The sequence below is a fragment of the Scardinius erythrophthalmus genome (assembly GCF_964197995.2).
Source record: "Scardinius erythrophthalmus genome assembly, chromosome: 2".
In the NCBI taxonomy this organism is placed as follows: domain Eukaryota; kingdom Metazoa; phylum Chordata; class Actinopteri; order Cypriniformes; family Leuciscidae; genus Scardinius; species Scardinius erythrophthalmus.
In genome coordinates this window covers 58,971,766-58,992,475 of record NC_138222.1, presented here as the reverse complement: position 1 = coordinate 58,992,475, position 20,710 = coordinate 58,971,766, and the positions used below count along the sequence as shown (strand labels likewise).

General features: G+C 38.0%; 2 protein-coding genes across 14 annotated transcripts in view; one reads left to right on the top strand and one right to left on the bottom strand.

The window, feature by feature from the left end:
- clcn3 (chloride channel 3) overlaps positions 1–4,731 on the top strand; it is a 65,117-nt gene extending 60,386 nt beyond the window's left edge. For 5 of the 13 annotated variants that reach the window (XM_081359236.1, XM_081359241.1, XM_081359247.1 and 2 more), the window contains one exon: positions 2,211–4,731. In XM_081359236.1, the coding sequence (XP_081215362.1) occupies positions 2,211–2,375 (165 nt within the window). In that variant the 3' untranslated portion in view covers positions 2,376–4,731. Of the gene's footprint in view, positions 1–265; positions 312–2,210 lie in introns of those variants that run through there. The other 8 variants (XM_081359244.1, XM_081359243.1, XM_081359239.1 and 5 more) reach the window with 3 other exon arrangements.
- Positions 4,732–11,847: 7,116 nt separating this feature from the next.
- Positions 11,848–20,465, bottom strand: mfap3l (microfibril associated protein 3 like). Its single transcript, XM_081355428.1, has 3 exons — positions 20,066–20,465; positions 18,763–19,160; positions 11,848–14,343 (listed from the first exon to the last, which is right to left on the bottom strand). Exons 2-3 carry the CDS (start codon positions 19,040–19,042, stop codon positions 13,448–13,450), a joined length of 1,176 nt encoding a protein of 391 aa, XP_081211554.1. The 5' UTR covers positions 19,043–19,160; positions 20,066–20,465; the 3' UTR covers positions 11,848–13,447.
- Between the last annotated feature and the right edge of the window lie 245 nt (positions 20,466–20,710).

Below are 20,710 nucleotides of genomic sequence, written 5' to 3'. Positions count from 1 at the left end.
ACTTGCTTTCACTCAGATTGTTGCTCCTGTCCTCGGCCATCCCAGCAGGGCAGAGTAGTCTGTCACATTAGCCGTGGTGTCCTAGAAACGCACCTTTATGTAGACCTTCCCCTTTCAGTTCTGCATTGTGCACATGTACTCACTGAGCACATCTAATACACATGCCGTGATGTCCTTCATCTAAATTTGATTTCTGTTTGTTTTCCTTTTTGCTTATTGCTAAATTCCTCCCGGGGTCGCCTGGTCTGCGTCCGCTGGGCTACAGATCGATGACATCTGACCCCTCGCGCAGCTCCGCCCCGACACGATTGGCGAGTAACTGTCGTGTGCAGCGGACTATTTTCTCATTCACCAGCATTTATTATCTATTCATCTTTGTAGTCACAGTAGCTGTTACTAGGATGCTGTGTTATTATTACCATGTGACTCCCGAATCTGAGCAGTTCCTGTAGTCTGTAGTCAGCTGTCCCCTAAACCAAAAGTCCTCACCTTGTCTCAAGTCACACCCTGTCCTCTTTCAGTCGTCTGATTTTCACTTTCTTCCTGTCCGCAGACATTTCACAAGCATTTCACAAAGGTTTGACAATCGTTTCACGAGCGTTTTATGCCTCTAGTTTGGACGGATTCTCGCATTTCCGGCTCTCGTCAAAATTGTCACACCTTTTATCTGTGATACAATCTGTCATCAAGCTTAATTCCCTTTTTCCGAAAGCAAAATCAAGAGCGTATTTAAAGTACAATGTTTGTTGAACAGACACATTTCGAAAGTTTATCAAGAGAAATTAGTGTTTGGGTTCAGATGCCGTATCCATCTGGAGGAAAAACAACAGTGTTGGAGGTAAAGCGTTACAAATTACACGTTACATGATCACGATATGCGACTAGCGGCCTGTTACTTCTAAAAGTATTGAGTTACCAAGCTATTTTTATACACTTCTACACTAACAAACATACAAAAGCAGTCGAAAAGTAACAATGTGGTGTAGTTAATTGAATACTTTTTAATAATGTTTACATTTAGTAATTAACATGTTACATAATCACATTGTTTTAGAAGTAACATGCTGTTAATTACACACATTATTGCGTTACTTTTTTAAATTTACTTTGTCCAAGTTATTTTTATACACATTTACACCACTAAATGTACAAAAGCAGTAGAAAAGTAAAAATATATTTTTTGAATACTAAGTTTACATTTTGTAATGTTTTTAATACTTTGAGTAACGTAACACCCAGTGTAATGCAGTGATGTCACTTTGTTGAACGCTTGTATTTCAAAAGAGAAATCAGTGTTTTTTTACAGAGACCTTATTCATTTAGATAAACAGTTGCTGGTTAAGCGTTACAAATAACGTTGCATAATCACATTGTTTTAGAAGTAACATGCTGTTAGTTACGCAAAATATTGCGTTACTTTTTTTAAATTTACAATGTTCAAGCTACTTTTAAAACGCTTTAACTTAAATAACTACTGTACATAAGTACAGAAAAATAAGTGTTCTTGTAATTAATTGCTTTTTTAATAAAGTAATGCTTTTGTAGGAGTATTGTAACACCGACTGTAATGCAGTTACATTGAACACGGCACTTTGTCTTTGCTGCAAATGAGTGATCTAACGCTACAAAACTGATTTTATTTACTAATATTATATACTATTATTATGAATAACATGATGTAACACAAAACTAGAAAAGTCATATTGCAGTAGTACTTTTCAAGTGACGTTCCCCAACACTGTGAACTAATAAAGTGCACAACATCTGCGCATCTCCTTTAAATATGCTCTTGAATTTGTGTTGGAAAATTAACTTCACTTTCTTGTTCACCAAGGCCAGAGTGTGTGGATGAGATGGTTCACTCACTCTGCTTCACTTCTGTTTCGCAACACTTGCTTCTCACTGTGTAGGTTCTGTGTCGGCTCATAGAAATAACGTAGCGTTTCCTGCCCTGAGTAATCTTCCACACTCTCTGTCCTTCTCCAAACCAGAGACTGTCAGCTGTCTGTTGCCAAGGCTGAGGTTGGAGTCGTCAAAAATCAGAGCAAAGATTTGCCAATTCAAGCCATCTCTGAGAATAGAGTCGTACAAAAATCTCATCGGGACCTTCCTGCGAATCTTGGCAACAGAACAAGATGTCAGTTCTCTCCACACTTGTCACAAATGCACATGGTAAATTTCTCTCCCTCTTTCTGTCTCTCTTTTTGTAGGCGTCTCCTTGGTGTTATTACAAAAAAAGATATCCTCCGTCACATGGCCCAGATGGCAAACCAAGATCCCGAGTCCATAATGTTCAACTAGCGTCCTCCTCTTCCCGAAATGAGGAAGATGAGAGTGAAGAGGAGGTCCGTTTACTGGACAATCCATCTCTCTGACCACACGCCCCTATGGTTCCCTAAACCACCCCAGCAAAAACACAAAAAAACACTATGCCAGATGGGACCCAAACCTGGTCACATCCTCTGGTTACTTGCACAAGACTCCAGGAGGAGACTTTCGAGGAAGCTGCTTGGAAAACAAGAGAGTTTTGGGAAAAGCTCAAGTCTCGGAGGAGCTTTCTTCAAACGCTAACACTAACTATCACACGCGCATACAAAAAAACATGCACCCGCGGTCAAGACACCTTAACTTCCGCCTTCGGGTCCTGCTTATTTGACCTCTTAGCCTCCAGCCTGAGAAACCATGTCCTAATGAGGTGAAAGGTCAAGATGAACCGCTCGAAATGCGAGGAGGGACCTTCACCGCCGTGACCCCTCACCAAAACACCCCAAAACGGACTCTGTAACATTGTTTACTTGTAGTGTGTGTGTGATCCCAGAAAGAGATCGTGTTTGAACGCACCACAACATTCCAGTCGGGATCTGATGCTGTGAAGCCGAAGAGATGTTCAGCGTCCCGCACGTATGGATACGTCGCCAATGCAAGTGGTTTTTATGAGTATTCGATAGTACGAGATGATCAAAAATACAAACGTAGGTTTTGCGCTACCTAGCGAAAGGACGTTGGAGGAGAACAGGGTGAAACTCGTCTTCATTCACCGTCGTCATCCTACGACACTACGACGGCCAGTCTAACGTGCAATGGGACTGTAGTTAATGAGCCAGCCGAGGTCTTCGAGTGCCCACGCTTTATGAAGTTTTGTGCTTTTGGTTACTGGGAATGAAAAACAAAGACTTTTCTTTTACAGCTGCTATCCTGGCTACTATATTTAAATGTATTTCGCAACTAACTCTAATAGTTTGAAAATAAAAAATGTGACTTGACCAACTGTTTTTTAAGTTCGCAAACAAGCATTAATGTTGGTAAATGTTGGCTCCAGTGCAAAAATCACTATTCTCTGTATGTTCATATTTCATTATTGTGATTATAATGGTCTCTACTGCTGTTCATCCTTTCATAACTAATCAAATGTTTGAAGGCCTTGAAATTAAGCGATAACATCTCATATATATGCATTTGACGGTTAAGAAAAGGCTAAATTATAAATCTCAGAAAGAAACCCCCAGGTCGTGTTTCTATGGAAGCTTGTTTCTGCCACTGAATAAAAAATAAAAAGGTAATTCTGAGGGTTTTTTTTCTCACAATTCTGACTTTTTTTCCTCGCAATTGCAAGTTTACATCTCACAAATCCGCCCTTTTTTCTCGTAATTGCGAGTTTATGGAGATTAGTTGCAATTACCTTGGAATTTTTTATTCTGTGGCGAAAACAAGCCTCCATATATTTCATCCCAAAATGAAAGAAAAAAAAATGCATTTTGCATAAAAACAATGAAGCCTGTTTTGAGACCATTAACATTTTGCATTTTGACCAATTTTCAGGACAGTAAAGCATATTTTACCCACAAATTCTCCTCACTGTAGTGCAAGAAAATCTTGTTCTTATTACTGAAATTAACCATCTGAACAATGATTTGTGCATAAATTGTGTAAATAAATTAATTGCGTCTCTAATGCGCCAAATTGTCAATGTCAACATGCATATGACATAAGTGGTCCAAAAAGCAGGCTTCATTATGCTAAATATTTTTTCTTCTAATTTTGAAATGATTTGGAATTTTTTTTAATGTTTTTTTTTTTTATATAAAACATCATGTAAATACAGGCTACTTCTAAACCAACTGGAATGTTTTTGGAGATGCCAAACCCTTCAGATTCGGTCACGACTGCACATTTTCTTATTGGCACTGGTAAAGCGATGATGATGATGAGATGTGACTGTTAGGAATCGAGCTCTAGTTCATGTGTGATAACTGCTGTTGGCTCCTCCAGTTTGTTTTTGTTTTTCAGGAAATACATGGCGCAGTTTTGCTCAAATTTAACACGTGTGGTAACAGTTGCTGTGCCCCGTTCTCTCTGTCAAACTGCATATCCTACCCTACCGGTTGCACTAAATTTAAATTGCATATTAGCATGTCATTTTTCCAAAACAAGGCCGAAGTGTTGTCTTGTTACAGATTTGGTGAAGTTATGTCCTTTTGCTTTCTTCCCATGGTGACCCTTCCCCTCTGATTGATGTGTTAGGTGTGGGCGGGGCCTCTGTGTTCTCATTAACCCTTGATGTTCCTCTGTTAATCAATGAAGAAAACAAGTTGTTATATATTGATCTCATTTTTTTTAATTTATACTAGTGCTAGAGTTGTACAATATGGAGAATTTTACGTATGATTGATGGTTTGATTGTACATTAAAAGACAAATATGTAAAGATTAAATTGTTTTAAAAGAAGTGTAGAATCGTGTGTTTGCACTGCATTGCTTTCTCAGACGGCGTAGGGCGTCTAAAACGCTCTTCTCAGGTGAATCAAAGCTGAATGTATGTAATCCAATCAGGGAGTATGAAATCCATCAGCTTCTACTTTCATTCAACGAGGTGTCACAAGAAGTTAAATTTGCTTTTGTAATGTTTTGCATAACATATTTGACTAAGACTTTGCCTAGATGCAGATGGGGGTTTCGGAAACATGTTTGAAAAGTTCAGTTTGGTGATGATGACAGTGGCAAAGAAAATTTAATAATTAAAACTATTCACACCATGGCCTGTCTGAATACTCGATTCTGATTGGCTGGAAGTTGTGCAATAAAGCCGTTTAGTGCACAGCTAGTTCCAAGTCAGTCGAATCACCGTGATATCAATGCGCTCACAGAAACATTCAGGGACACAGAAACTTATTAACGCTCCCCCGTGATTTTTAATATTAAAATAGCTTCGCTGCTGAATCTCTACATTATATTTCTCAGCAACGAGGGGGTTACATCGCCATTTTGAAACTCACAGCTTCGTTATTAATAGAGAGAGACGAACAGAAGCAGGTACGCCTCTCTCTCTCTCTCTCTCTCTCTCTCTCTCTCTCTCTCTCTCTCTCTCTCTCTCTCTCTCTCTCTCTCTCTCTCTCTCTCTCTCTCTCTCTGTGTGTGTATATATATATATATATATATTTCAAATATTCCGCCATAATTAATTCAAATATATGTAATCTTACGCACTACTTTATCTCTGTGAGGGCAGAATGCTAGATCTAACAAGCCTGACGAAAATAACCGTTAATTTGACATTTCCTGGCCAATATTGCGCTGCAAACATCAATAACAGCTTGAAGTTGTCAATGCTGGCAAATTACCATGGTATAAACGGGACAATCCACGGCTAGCTGTGCATTAAACGATTGTAATGCACTTCACGGAGGCAACGACCCTCCCTCTTAAAAATTGTGCTTCCATTTACCACTCAAATGAGTAATTAAATATCCTACTAGTAATAAACATACTAGTAGGCTATATTAATATAAAAAGCATCAGCATGTCTATATTATAGAGGTAGATAAACATTACGTGTAAATATATATATATATTAGGCTATGTGCATGTTTGGGGCAACTGTATGGTCTCTATGGACATGGGAGTGGTAACATAAAAGGTGAATTTTGCACATTGAATTTTAATGTGTAAGAAAAGTTCTCATGATCTCTGTAAGTGATGCATTTGCACAGCACTGAGGTTGTACGCACTGGGAACACATGTATGGTTTCTCCTGTGGTTGCACAGGTCATTAGCAGCAGCGCCAGACTTTCCTGCCTGAGGACACACTGACGATTCACACGCACACACACACACACACACACACACACACACACATCAAAACTGTACAGTGCGAGAGAACTGCATAAAGGTTCACAAGGGGGGAAACACTGTGCTATGAGACACAAAAACAACGTTTTTAGCTGGTTTCTGTTCTGTTTGAGTACTGTTCAATCTTAAGATCAGCTGCACATTTTAATTCTCATTACAAAATGGGTAATATGGAAAATCTCTGACGCTCATCTTGAATATGAATGAGTAAATAATTTTATCAGTTTGACTACTTTGTCAAATTTAATAGTACACTTTTACCTTTCATTCCTAAGCCTTATACAATGGTTTGTGTATTTTTACTTGCATGTGGTGTCTGTTTTCAAGGAAATGCAAATTTATAATTTTTCATAAAGCAGAAGTGGTGTGAAAGCTATTTTTGATTAACTATTAAGGCAAAAAGCACATTCATATTTATTAGTGAATTAGATTGCAGTTCATTTATGAAATGAAAGTACAGCCGTAGTCATAACTTAAAATAATCAGCTTTCATTTGAATGAATTTAGAAAGCAATACATCTGTGATAGTCAACTCTATACACACACACACACACACACAAAGGAAAACGATCAGTTGACTAAGTTTGAAGCCTGTGTCATTTTCCACATTGTGTACAAAGGGACTTTTCCTGTGTGTATTTGTGTATTCGACCCTGTTCCCAGAGGAAACCTCTTTCACTGGTCTCACATTTAAAGGCCTTTCATTTGAATGGGTTTTCAGAAGAGCTTTCAGCCTCTTTTCATCTGCAAATGTTTTGCTCTCTGAACATGTAAATGGTTCATCGCAGTGTTTTTGCAGGTGGAAACCATGCTGACTTTCTAAACTAGGATTTTATTTTTTAACTCTTTAAGGTTAAAATCAGTTTCAAAGAAAACAAGTTGACAAAAATATTACATCAATATTTGGTGATAAAATATAGCATAAGATATTTTTAACTGGGAACACTACAAGTGTGACCTTGTGCCATTTTATACGGCCTGCTTAACAAGCTTAATAGCTTATAAATCCCTCGTTATGCTACCTTATCACCAAATAACATTGGGTTCAACCTTACTGTTAACTTCTTTTTTTTATAAGCAATTTTTTGAAGGCTGGTCATTACTATAAATAAAAAATTGGGAAGTTGTTTGACTCTGGGTGAGTAAAGTCAGTAAATTTTAGCATAATGCAATAACATTAACTAGCATTTTTAGGTATGGGGAAATTCTCTCCGGGTCAAAATGACCCGAACACAACATGTTATATAAACTTGCCTTCACTAATACCATTTACATGACCTGACGTCAGAATGTGTTTAGAGGTGGCCAGTTTTTAAATGCTAATGGTTAGTGAAGTCTTTACCACATTTAGATGAAGAGAAAGACATCTGTTAGCATTTGCTTTCTCACATGCATTCAGTTTGAGAAGTTCCAGGAGAACTCGTTTTTTGTTTGCCCATGCTAGACATGCTGTTTATTCAGTTGACAGATATGGATTTTCACAACTTGTTGTCTGTCAGTTTGATACTGAAGGTACCAATTCATAAACACTAAATGTCCACACACACACACACAATCCTCTGAGGTCTTACTGGTTTTAGATTGACCCCAAATAGTAATGTTACTATTTATTTTATATAATTATTTAGAGTAATTGATTAGCTTGTTCAGGTGTGTTTGATTAGGGTTGGAACTAAACTCTTCAGGAGAGTGACCCTCCAGGACCAACGTTCCCCACCCGTGGCGTAAACATAAGAGAGAAATAAAACATGTGTATCAGTATATTGGATCCATGCAGCTCTTAAAGTGACAGCAGCCTAATAAACCTGCGGCTGTCTGTTTTTAATGTTAATCAAACCACAAAAGAAAGAACAAAGAAACATCACTCACTGCTAATGACTGAATAACTTTTGTAACTTTAATAATGATTCATCTATATTTCATTTATACAGCGAAGTTTATGCAGTGTTATTGATTAATTCAATTTCTGTTCCTGAAAAACGTATAGTTTACAATGAAATACAACAACCAGGTCTATTTTATTTATGTATTACTTTTTTTTTTGTGGTGAGGCCAGTGAATCCTTAGCGTTGAGCCCGACACTACTTAAATTACCTCTCATCTCTACGAATCATGTGAATGCAAGCAGAGTCAGTCTGCCCTATCGGATGGTCTCTTTCATGATGCTTATTTGCATATGCCAGCCATTGAACGAGAGTACATGTGCCGAATTCTGACCTTCGCCATATTATTACCCCGAGTCCCCAGTATTTGGTTGGTACTCAACAAGGGGGGTAATAATTTGGCAGTGAGCGAACACCTACCCCTAAGCCCCACACACACACACACACCACACACATTTCAAGCACTTCTTATGAGCCAAAACTCTTACCGTACTGAAAAGCATGGTCTCTCTCCTGTATGCATGTGTTCATTGTGCCTGAGGCTTTCAGCTAGTCAAAACTTTGCCACACTAGATCATTTACTGAGGACCTATTATGCAAAATTCACTTTTACATGGTGTTTGAACACTAATGTTTCCACAGTGCATGTAAAACAACCAGCCTGTAATGGTAAAAATCCACCCACTCCTTTTTATTATAATCCCCATATATCAGAAGCAGTGTCTGAAAATGTGCTGTTCCAGATTTCCCCCTACAAATCTGATTATAGCGTGAAAAGTCCCGCCCATGATAGAGAGCCTAAGTCCCGCCCCTCCGCTTCCGGCTCATGGGAACTTATTTCGGAAAAAAATATGTATGGAAGTCAATGGCGAGAGATAACTTATCTTTTTATTCCGTCTGAACTGTGTCCTGAATTACACATATGATGTTTGTCAATTTAAAAGGTAATTATGAAAGTCAAGAAAGTCGCAGTTTGTCATAAAACAGAAGAGTAACGTTTAGTTTTATGTGAAAATCGCTCAATGAACTACATCTCTCGTCTCGCACTATGTACGTCACAAGATCCGTTGCTCGTATGTGTGTATTCTGGCTCAAAACACTCAGGCATGACGGCGTAACGTTACGATTATAATGTAAGACTATAGAAAAAATGTCAGACGTTAGCTTCAGTAAAGTTAGCTTCATTCATTGAGAGAAAAGGTATGACGTCGCATGTGCGCCTTCTGGGTTTGTAGTCTTTCTAATTACGTATTTTCACAGTCTTATACCTCAGCAGTTTTACATCAAGCTGCGACTTTCTTGACTTTAAAATGCATCTTTTTAATTGACAAACATCATATGTGTAATTCAGGGCACAATTCAAACGAGATCAAAATATTTGTTGTCTCTCGCCATTGACTACCATACAATATTTTTCCGAACTAAGGTCCCATGGTGGTCGACCGGAAGGGGAGGGACTTAGGCTCTCTATAGGACCCAGTGATATCATGTGATATTAATGCGCCACATTAACATTACAAATCTTCTGTTATTGGATGTAGCATTGAACTTAAGAGTCTCCGTAGACTTCTGGCATCTGAGCCACTGAATTTCATTTATGAAGGACATGTGCTGAAGAAAATAGGTGAAGTCTTATATGTTTGTGCAAATCATTTTACGCCGGACTGCTTCACAGACGAGGGTCAGTTCAACGCTGGATTTGCACAATAGTTGATTCTGAAAGATAGTTTGATAACAAGCGGCAACCTTCCTGTCTCTCTCGTGAATCAAACACAGAAGTGACTTAAAATGCAATTCATCGACTGGCCACTAGAGACCGGCTCCAAAAGAGAGTCAATCCCATAAACCCCCATGTTAAAATGCCCAACTTTACAGCAGAAAAAATGTTTACAGCCTGGTACAAAAAGTGGTTTTGGTCTATATAACTAATTTTGCCCTTCATGAGAACTGTGAGGGGGTGTTTTTTTTTACAACTCATCCGTTTAAATGATATTAAGCCTTAAAGTTCTGCATGATTAAGGGCGTGGCCACTTGAGTGACAGGTGGATTGCCGCTGATGTCACTACTCGCCGTTTGTCTGCTGTCTGTTAGCGTCACGTCACCTCAGATAATCGCCTCTTTGCCCATTTTCGTTTATCCAGGAGTGACGCGCTGCCAAGATGGCGACGGCCGGCTCCGCCCACTTTGGGCTTCAAAAATGCTCTTCAGAAACCTACGGGTGACGTCACGGACACTACGTCCATATTTTAAGTCTATGGTCGAGACCAACATCCTACTCCACTTCCCACATGAGCACCTGTACAACAATACAATTTATAGATGATCATGCTAATCGATAAGTTGAATAAAGTTAACCACAACAACTACATGAATTCAGCTCGCGGGTCAGAAACGTCCTAATGCTTTCTTAAAGTAACTTCTTCCTCTCTCCTCTCTAAAGTCTCTCCGTCCGTGTCCAACTCCGGGTCGAACATATATGACACAATTCCTGGCATTTTGGCAGAGTGAGATTCTCCAGTTTTGCTGTTGCCGGAGTATCCGAAGCACGGGCTGTAAAGGCTCCGGCCTCTTCTGGAAATGGGGCGAAGAGCAGCAGCTTTGAGCTGACACGTCACACACGTTCTGGGGACACCAGAGACTTGTATTACATCTTGTAAAACGGGGCATAATGGGTCCCTTTTAAGTTAGCTCCTGATCTTGTGAATGGTTAATACATAATTACAAAGAATTGCTTCTTAATCTAGAACCAAAATGTATTAACTAACGACTTATTTTCCGCTGATGATGACATGAACAAGAAAATAAACACTAATATCATTTGAAGAAGAGGACAGCTGGAGAAACAAGTCAATTCCGGATGAATTTATGATCACGTTTTGCCCTAAATTTATTGACTTGTTTTCTATATCATTCGGTAATTCACTCGAGACAATACATAATCGCCGTTGTGAATTCATAATAAGTCACTTACATTACCAAAGTAGTTCCCCAATCGATCTTCCAACTATATATTTGAAATATAATCTTATCACTAATATTGCTTTATGAGCAAACGCTTAACAGCATTTCAACAGAAGTTTTACATTTACATACAATTACAATACATATAACATTAAATTGCATATTTTGAGTGATTTATATCACTGCTCTATACTAGTGAGTAAACAGTTGCACGATTATTATTATTATACTCTTACATATTTTGTTCAGTGAATCTATGCAATATGACTGCAGCCCTGCACTGGTACATTATTACTGCAATCAACGTCAAATCAAAAATGACCAAAATTAATAAAATACATTAAAAGAAAATCTACTAATGTTCCAGGGTTTAAAAAAAAATGATTATGATACAGATTTGGTCCAACATGAGGTCAAGTGAATAATTAGTAATTTTTCATTTTGCACCTTAAAATCAGACATCTTCATAATGCAAATCAACGAGCACAAGATCGAGGGCATCAGTCACATTCAGCAAATGTCTATATAGCATTTTATTCATGCATTTTAACAATAGCATATATATATATATATATATATAAATCTACACAATTTACCGCAGCATTTTTTTAACCGAAAACCTTTTATTTGAACACTAAAACACAATCTACTTATAATTCAAAACGTTTTAATGGAATAATAATAATAAAAATAAAAAAACACTAGACAACAAAAAATGTATTTGTGAGGCAAGGATCTTTAAAGCTCTTTGGAGAAAACAACATGATCTGCAAGGCACTGAGATCTGCAAGCGTTATGAGAGAAAGAAATGTGCATGATACAAAAGCTTATCGAAAGAGTTTCCCTCCTCACCCGAATGAAGGCAAACACACAGAACATCATTGGTACACAGCAGCTTTATTTCACTACTTAAACAGCGTTTTCAAGAGTATCATGGCCATCGTTTCCTCTGGACAATCCTGACCAGGAACATTCTTCACGACTAGTGCTTAACCTGATAGATAGATGTTAGCATCAGTGCATCGGACACAACTGCAGGTCACTCTGGCTTTAGAGGTCGAACAAAGCAAGATCAGCAACATTGAGGAACTCTAACACGTTTGCACTGAAACGAAGAGGTGAGCCTTTTTAAGAAGCAAAACTATGGGTCTGGGAGATTAAACATCATCGTCAAGACTCGGTTATGAAGAGTTTCAAAGAAAACAAACACGCTAGCAACAGTTTACTCTTAAGAAAGAAAGAAAGAAAGAAAAAGACACCAAGCTGTGCATTTGAGACTAAAACACTTACTGTAGTACTACTAATAAAGTAATAATACTATGTTTAATTACAGTAACAGTACAAGTACTCCAGTGGAAACAGAATGCCTCAAAATCTCAAAAATGAAATTTCTCAGTGTTATTAAAGGTGTCAATGCCATTTACCTGGCCAACATGACACCAGTGATAAATAACACACAGCTGACACGTTTACACAAACAAAAGGTTTAGTCTCTCCAAGTCCAGCATTGAGAAAAGATTGACATGCATTCTTCATGCATTATAAGAGGGAGCAAAATCCTGGACAAAAAAAAAAAAAAAAGTTTGATTTCTATTAAATGGAAAATGCACTTCAGCCTCATGGTATGTGTTTTTCTTTCAGCCAAATGTATTAATCAGTCGTCCGTTCTCATTCATTCATGAAATGGATAATCTGCAACTACATCCAACAGTAAAACTACTTCCTGTCTGCCGATGAAGACACACGATGTGAAGTTTGTGTAGTTTCTGTTAACTACGCGAGACAGAAATAATCATGGGCAAAACAGGGAGAACTTTGCCTCAAAATACATTCAGCATGAGAATTCATTGTCATTGGGAAGAATAATTTAACAAGTCAAACTCAAAAGAAGTGACAAGGTTATATTTCACCCCAAAATCTAAAGAAATTCGTTTTTTTTTTTTTTTTTACGGAAAATTACATTTTTAGGAACATTAATAATTTTTGGGGGATTGTGACAATCATTTTAAGCTAATTTAGTCCCCAAATTATCTTTACTGTAATGCAAAAAAAGAAGAAAATCTCATTATAGTATTACACTTTGATTTATAAACTCATAATTATTGCAGTACAGCACTGACTATAGTTCTGTTTTTCAACTGAAATCAGCCTCATTAAACTCAGTTGTTACAAACACAGGCATGATGTCTATATTTTAAATGTACAGTAATGAGAACAACATCTGTTGCATTACAATAGCGGGTTTAAATTGCTAAACTGCATTGAGTCACAATGTAAAAGCTTTATTTTCTGTCGGCAAAATGCATTTTCTCCTTTTTTCCGATTGATTTTACGGTGAAATACGACCCAGGAATATTTTTTCTTAAGTTTTGAGAGATTCACGCTAACACAAATGCAACTTCTAAGAAAATCAAATCTTGACCTTTTTTCTTTCCCCAAGAGAATGCATAGCGAGCTCATTACCCTTAGTTTAAGATATTACACATGGCTTTCATAAATGACTTGGGTATTCTGCGTCGTCACACCCTCCTCTTCCACGGACTCCGCCTTGATTTCCTTTTCCTCAGACTCCGCCTCCAAAGGCAGCTGATCGGCAGGCGCTGGAGACACCACTTCAGGAAGAGGCGGAGCTTCCATGTTACAGCATCCAGCATCGGCTAGCGGCGGATGAATGGAAACCTGAATGGCCATGTGTCGAGGCTGCTCGTGAAGCGACGCGTCGTCCGAGTCCGCGGCCGGAGACTCGCTGCGATCCCTCTCCCTCGCTCGCTCTCTCTCGTGCAAGATGGAGTAAACGTCGCCTGAAGTGCTGGCGACCACACCGCCGGGGCCTTCGTGAAGCTCGGGCGCTTGTCGGACGAAAGTGTGTCTCATTTCCTCCACGCCGACGACCTCCAGGATCTCCTCCATGAAGGTGCGGCAGTTCATGATCAGCGGCGGGAGCGGGATGCTACGCGCTAACTCCTCTATGTAGCGCGCGAACTCCATGGTCTTGAACTGCGTGACCTTCGCCAGCTCCAGCGTTTTGGCCGAGGTAATGATGGGAATACGCTTGGCGATCTCAAAGGCCTTTTGAAGCTTTTCTGCACCTTCTGTTCGGAAAAACTCGTTGATGGCCTTCTCGGTTTTCTTCAGATGGCTGCTCATCATGCAAAGGCGAGTGATGTTGAGAATCATTATGATGGTGAACGTCACCAGACACACCACCATATAGTACACACCCATATCTCCGTTGGTGAAGACCACGCGCAGGGTCACGGTGCAGTTGGCCTTGCCGTATGCGTTGGAGGCCACACAAGTGTATTTCCCGCGGTCTGCAAACGTGATGCTGGTGATGTTGAGGATGCCATTGTCCAGAAGCCACCACTTACCATCTGAGAGAGAAGAGGAGAGAGAGAAATCACACACTGGAGATCATGGAAGGGCTAATCTGTTCACTAAAAGCATATCTTCAGCTTCAGTGAAATCCTGAACTCCAACAGTGTTTATATGTACAACAAAATAAAGTAAAGCTAAAATTAGTGACCAAAGGGGATGTTCATTTTTAATGACCCCACAAATTTGATTATACCATCAAAATATGAGCTGCAGGTTTTATTTTACTTCACTATGCAAAAAACTAAATACAAACTAAAATGCTTAGAAAAACAAAAAGCTCACAGGAGAAAGCATACATGATGAGTTTTTAAAAGTGAATTTGTTCTCTTGTTTTTTGCATGTGTTCATAATTTCTTTGTATGACAGCCTGGATAAAAATGATGTCCACATAGTTTGTCATGTTTCATTGCATTATTACAAAAAAAAAATTCCAGACTCCAAACACAACTACGCAAGTATTTAATGTTTTGTGTGTGTCACCTGAATGGATGTTATAAAGGCTGATGCATACCGAGAGCTGATTCTTTTGTTATGTCATTGTTGGCATGTCTTGTTTTTGATTCTTTGTTTGCCTTTTCAGTGTACGATTTTAGTTTTGAGCTAATAAGTTGAAACTTTGAATCTTTTTTGAAATCTCTTTGAATTATTTTTTTTCTTTTTAGTTATTTTCTTGTATTGTCTTACAACCGACCAGGGAGTGGTGAACAGGGAAGCATGTCATGTGACTTTCATCTCTAGTTAAGGAGCGGGTGCTATTAATATTGTATGTTTTGAGTTTTCTTAATTAGTATAGATTAGGTAGGGCGTGTTGAAAGTATTGAAAGTATTTCAATTTTCTTGTTGTGTTACTAGTTTATTGGGAAGGGGTTGTAGTTAAAACATTTTTTATTTTATTTGTTTTTTTAGGCCCGCTCAGGGTCCTACTCCCTGTGAACGGTGTGTGTGTGTGTGTTTCTCTTTTGTCTCTCTGTTTTGAGGACTTTATTGTGAATACATATCTTCCTTTTCTCAATTTAAACTCCCTTTGTTCTTGGGTCCTTTGTGCACCAGCACCTTGATCGCGTTTACCAGGGTTAAAAGATCAGGGAAATCATCTATTTATTTTTATGTCGTGTTCCCTCGTGCCCTTCGCCACTTTAGGGACATAACAACAATATATACCCAGTCTCACGAGTTTCAGAAACGGCAACAGTTTGCCAGATCACAATCAAGTGCTTCCCGTTTTTCAGGTAACAAGCATCAGAGATGTAATAATTCGATAATGCAAGTAAAACATCTTGACGTTAGACAGGACAACAACAGAAGAAAACGTGATGAGCTGATAAACGAGGTTGCATACAAAAGTGAAACTGGGATAAGAGGCTAAAATCTCAAACAATTTAAGAACGCAGTTGTTAAGCATAGTCATGTTTTAAACTATCACTGGTGTACAATTGTGCTGGTTGTAAACCCAATGCTCTAGATGAAAGTATAAAAGTGGATCCATGGATCCTGTGGCCACGATGAATAGACTTTGCATAAACCATATTTACATACGGACACTGATACAGGGCCAGTTTCTGCCTTATCTGAGTAAAGGACGCTCACACATAATGCACAAGTGTTTTAAGTGCTGCGGGAATTTATAAACTCCAGATCAATAACTCAATTTTTGGCTCCAGTCTGCCAATGCTTTTCCTACTGGAAGACACCTGAGATCGACACAATTCAGCAATTATGTAAGCAAAGCAAAATCATTTGATCTTTACACAGACTATAACTAACAGTCAGCAAGTAAAGTCAAAAATATGAAATATAAATAAATCCAGGTCTTATTGTGAATGAATAACATGCACTGATGAATCAGTTTCCCGCCAAACAATCCCAACAATTCCTGATGGTTAAAGTGAAGCTCCACTCCACATTTGTTTCTTTTGCTTCACTGAAATACAGTATGAAAAAGTAAAATAGATTATAAATGTCATTTAACGTTGACTTTAAAGCTAACAAATACAGGAATGATTTAATCTCATTTTAAACATGGAAGGTTTCGAGTGTGCAGTGTCACGCTGTGCAAGACAAAACATGTCAAACAGTGTTTAGTTCACACTAATTCTTCACACGGCACACACCCTCTAATGAAAAGCAAGGATGTTTCCATGTCACTTGTGTTCAAACACTGCTCGTATTTTTAGCACGCTACGCCTGCCTCACACACCGTCAGTAATTCTCCGAACATCACTTATGCTACAGCCGGGAATTACAGACTCACGTTTCATATCTCCAGATTAAAAGATCAAATCATTCATGATTGCATAACGGATTAATCTCAAATCTCAAGAGAGGATGTAATAAATTATGGGAAATATCCACTGTGGTCATTCCCAAAACTAAGTGTTTGCATTTAAAACATCTCTAAAATCCGCACAAAACCTTTTTTTGCAGTTGTTGTTGCACTACTGTTGAAAAGTTTGGGATCAGTAAAATGTTTTTAAGAAATATAGATTTATTTATATGCGATAAGTTGATCAAAAGTGACAGCAGGGCTCGACATTTAGCCTTGTCGTGTGTCAAGTAAATCGCTCATTCACTTCCGTGCAAAAAAGTTGCTTGTCCGGAGAAAACAGGATTTTTTTGTGATGTAAATAACATTTATTCTGAAGCACTATTCTCATTAGTGTTCAATCAGCTTTGAAATGTTTAAATCTGCATATTTGATATATTTACCCCCAGGGCATTTATTTTACCTTTATAAAAGGGCATTTTCCCCCCAATCTTATTAAACGCATCATCTTTCATGTCAAATTCTTACATTTAATCAATAAATTCAATTAGAGTAATAAGACACTATAGGGATGTTAACAATCAAACTGAATAATTTACACTGAAAAATTACAACTGCGTTAAATAATGTTATGAGACTGTTTTAGATATTTTTTGAAAGTACAAATAAGAAACATTGGAAAGAATGAATAAACATGAAACTAAACGGGTGAAACATTCAGTGACTCAATGACTCAATGACTTTTTCCCTCATTAAGACATTCAAATGATTCGTTCAAACATCCGATTCGTTCAAGAATAAGGCAGTTGTTTATGAATGAGTCATTGAATCTTTGACTCAACCGATTCTTTAAAAACACTAAATCATTCAGTAATAAAAACACGGCTGTGAAATGCGCAATGTCTCTGCGGTGATCTTGGTTTGGAACTATTTTCGCAGCTGAAACAGAACAAAAACAGTCAATATTGTGCCTAAACATGTAAGTGACTTAGATTTCATATAAACAAGTAGGTAATATTATTTGTCTGAGCTACTCAGTCTATACAATCCCACACAAAATCTGAGGTCTGGTGATAAGAGACTTTTAAAACCTACTTTTTTTCCCTTAGCTTTTAAGTCATAGTGAGCTTCTGTCGTGAATGTGTGGTTTGCCCTTGTCTCTTTATCGTATGTTTGGTTCTGCACTTTGGTCAGCCATGTTGGCCGTTTTTAAATGTGCTATACAAACAAACTTGAAATCAGTGTCATATTTTCAGCCATGATGTTATTAAGGAAAACAGCACTCTTGGTCGTGTGATGTTGCCTAACAGCATCATATATTAAAAATATAAAAACTCTTATTTTTAAACTAAATTTTTACCACAGTATTTTAACTAAGTTCTGCAGTCATTTGTTTTTTGGATTTCTCCTCGAGAGGCTTCGTGAGCCTCAACAGCGCAACCTTGTTCCCATCAGTACATTATACATTATATATTAGGCCTATTATCCACTATCGATCATCAGCACTTACACTTAATGTAGCCTAATAAAGTCAGTCACTCGTGTTTTGGTGATTCTATTGTTATTTTTATGGTTATTAACGTTTTAATCAGGCTACTTCTCTAAAATTCTCTCATTTGCCCCTTTAAAAAATCCACTTGTCCGTTAATGACACTGACAGTAAAAGATATTTATAATGTTACAAAAGATTTCCATTTCAAATTAACACTGTTCTTTTGAGCTTTTTGTTTTTCAAAGAATCCTGAAAGAATCCTGTATCACAGTTTCCACAAAAATATGAAACTGTGATAGATTCACATAGACTTTTAAACTGTAATATTACCGTTTTAACTGCATTAAAATAAATGCCGCCTTGGTGAGCATTAGAAAAATTGTGTAAACCTTTGAAAATGGTTATCATTTTTGTTGCACATACTCATAGACTTAACAGCAGGTCTTCACACTCGGGTAGAGCAATAACATAACTTCAACACTGCCATTTGGGTGAATCATAATGAAAGTAAATTCTATTACATGTGTATCTGTGCAGGAATAGCGGATCAGATTTATATCCATTCTGCAGGGATACATTTAAGTCATCAAAATGAATGAAGTGATCAGGTGTAGGCCTAGTGATAGAAGGTGTCTGGAGGTGTTTTTACAGTAAACGTACCACTTATCTGTGTGTCAAGCAGGTGTCCGTGTGAGTTGAACCACTGGACATTTGGGAAAGGGTCACCGGTGATATTACAGTCAATTAAAGCACAGTTTCCCTCCCGGGCGATGATCTGGTTTATTTTGGTGAGCACCACAGGAACCGACCCGTCACCATTTGCCTCCGTCCCGTTCTCTCTTCCATCTTCATTCACCGCCGAGATGTTCAAAGGTCCTGCCAAACTAAAACTAATCATGGACACTAAATAAATGATCACGGATCCGTTCACCTTCTTCATTTTCTCTGGCTTTCAGTAACAACAGTAGAGATAAGATGTCATTCTCCACCGGTCCTCATGTTACAGTCATGGAGAGCACAAACCCAAGGTGTACATGATATTTCCTGCAGATGCATCACTGGAAAGACAAAATAAAAGAGGAACAATACATTTAAAAATGCATTTGATTTGTCAGAATGACATGAGGGCTTTTAACTCAAGTTTTGCACTCAAATCCTGTGACTCCTCCTTCTCCTCCTCGTCGATCTGATCTCTTATCAAACAAGAATAACAAGACGTGCCAAAACAATAACTGACTCATATTTTCGGAGGCAGAAATCATCATATTAATGGGTTAAAAGTCACATAAAGCCATTTAATTTTATGCTAATTTAAAACACTTCACATATCCAATCTATATTTGACGTTTGATGTACATTCAAATGTACATCTGCAACCTCAATATTACTAATTTAGAGGAAATTAAGATACATGAACTTGTTTTAAATGTAAAAAATGGGCACAAATAACGGCTTAATATGACTATACTAAATCAAATCGTGATCCGCATACTTGTGCTATTAGCCTGATGTCATTTTAAAAGCTTCTAACGTACGACCAACAAATCTATACGTTTACAAACCATTCAAATGCAAACCAACTAAGACAAGACATGAGTTTTCAGGTAGTGATGTTCGCACAGTGTTGATGTCTAAATCATATTTGACCCGCTCAAATGTGCTGAAATCAGCTCGAGCTAACTGCGGCTAACGTTAGTCATATGACACCAGTCACCATCCGCTAAGGAAGACGCATTAAAACACATTTCCCCCCCACGTTCATATGCTTTAACCCTCACCATTCAACACGAAGATAAAAGAAAACACCTACAGTTTACGTTTAAATCACGCGAATGTAAAAACGCAGTCGCAGTTTATATGGCCGAATGAGCCGCTAGCATAATAGCCGCGTTTCCTTTTGTTACATTTCGCACAACGGTCACAAACACAGCGATATTTACTCGATTAACAGCGAAACACTTACACCATGTTGTTCCGCCGCTCTTATTCTCGATGTTCGTCCTGAAATGCGACGTGCCGAAGCTCATTTGAGGTGTTTTGTGGGTTTGGTTTAAGTTGTGACCCAATAATCCTCTGAGAAATTCACGGACCCCAAAATAATGTACCGTGTGTGAAATATGACAGAGTAAAGCGTAATGTTTGGTCTTTAACCCCTCCTATCTTCTGTGCATATCGGCTTTCTATTCCTCCTCCATCTTTTTTTTTTCTTCTTTTTGACCGAATTGACCCAGTTTTTCCTGTAATTTGTTGTGAATTTGAGCTGACTTCGTCACCCAGTTTGGTTTATTTCCTCACAGTTAACTGGTTTAGTTGCATATCTGGCGCATGTACTGTGGTAGCTACAGCAATGACACTAGTATATAGAAAACTAATGCTAAGGAACCAATAAACATAATACAATTTTGCTGGTCCAATTTGGTTTATTAAATGATTTATTGCATAATTATAAAGCTTTTACTTTTTTCTTTTTTTTTAACTGTGCTGCAACTAGTTTGGTATTACTCTACTCATGTGGATATTGAGTGTAATTTAAGAACATTGGAACTATGTAAATACCATATGAATATGGTGTTACACTTTATTTTACACATTGCTTTCTATATAAAGT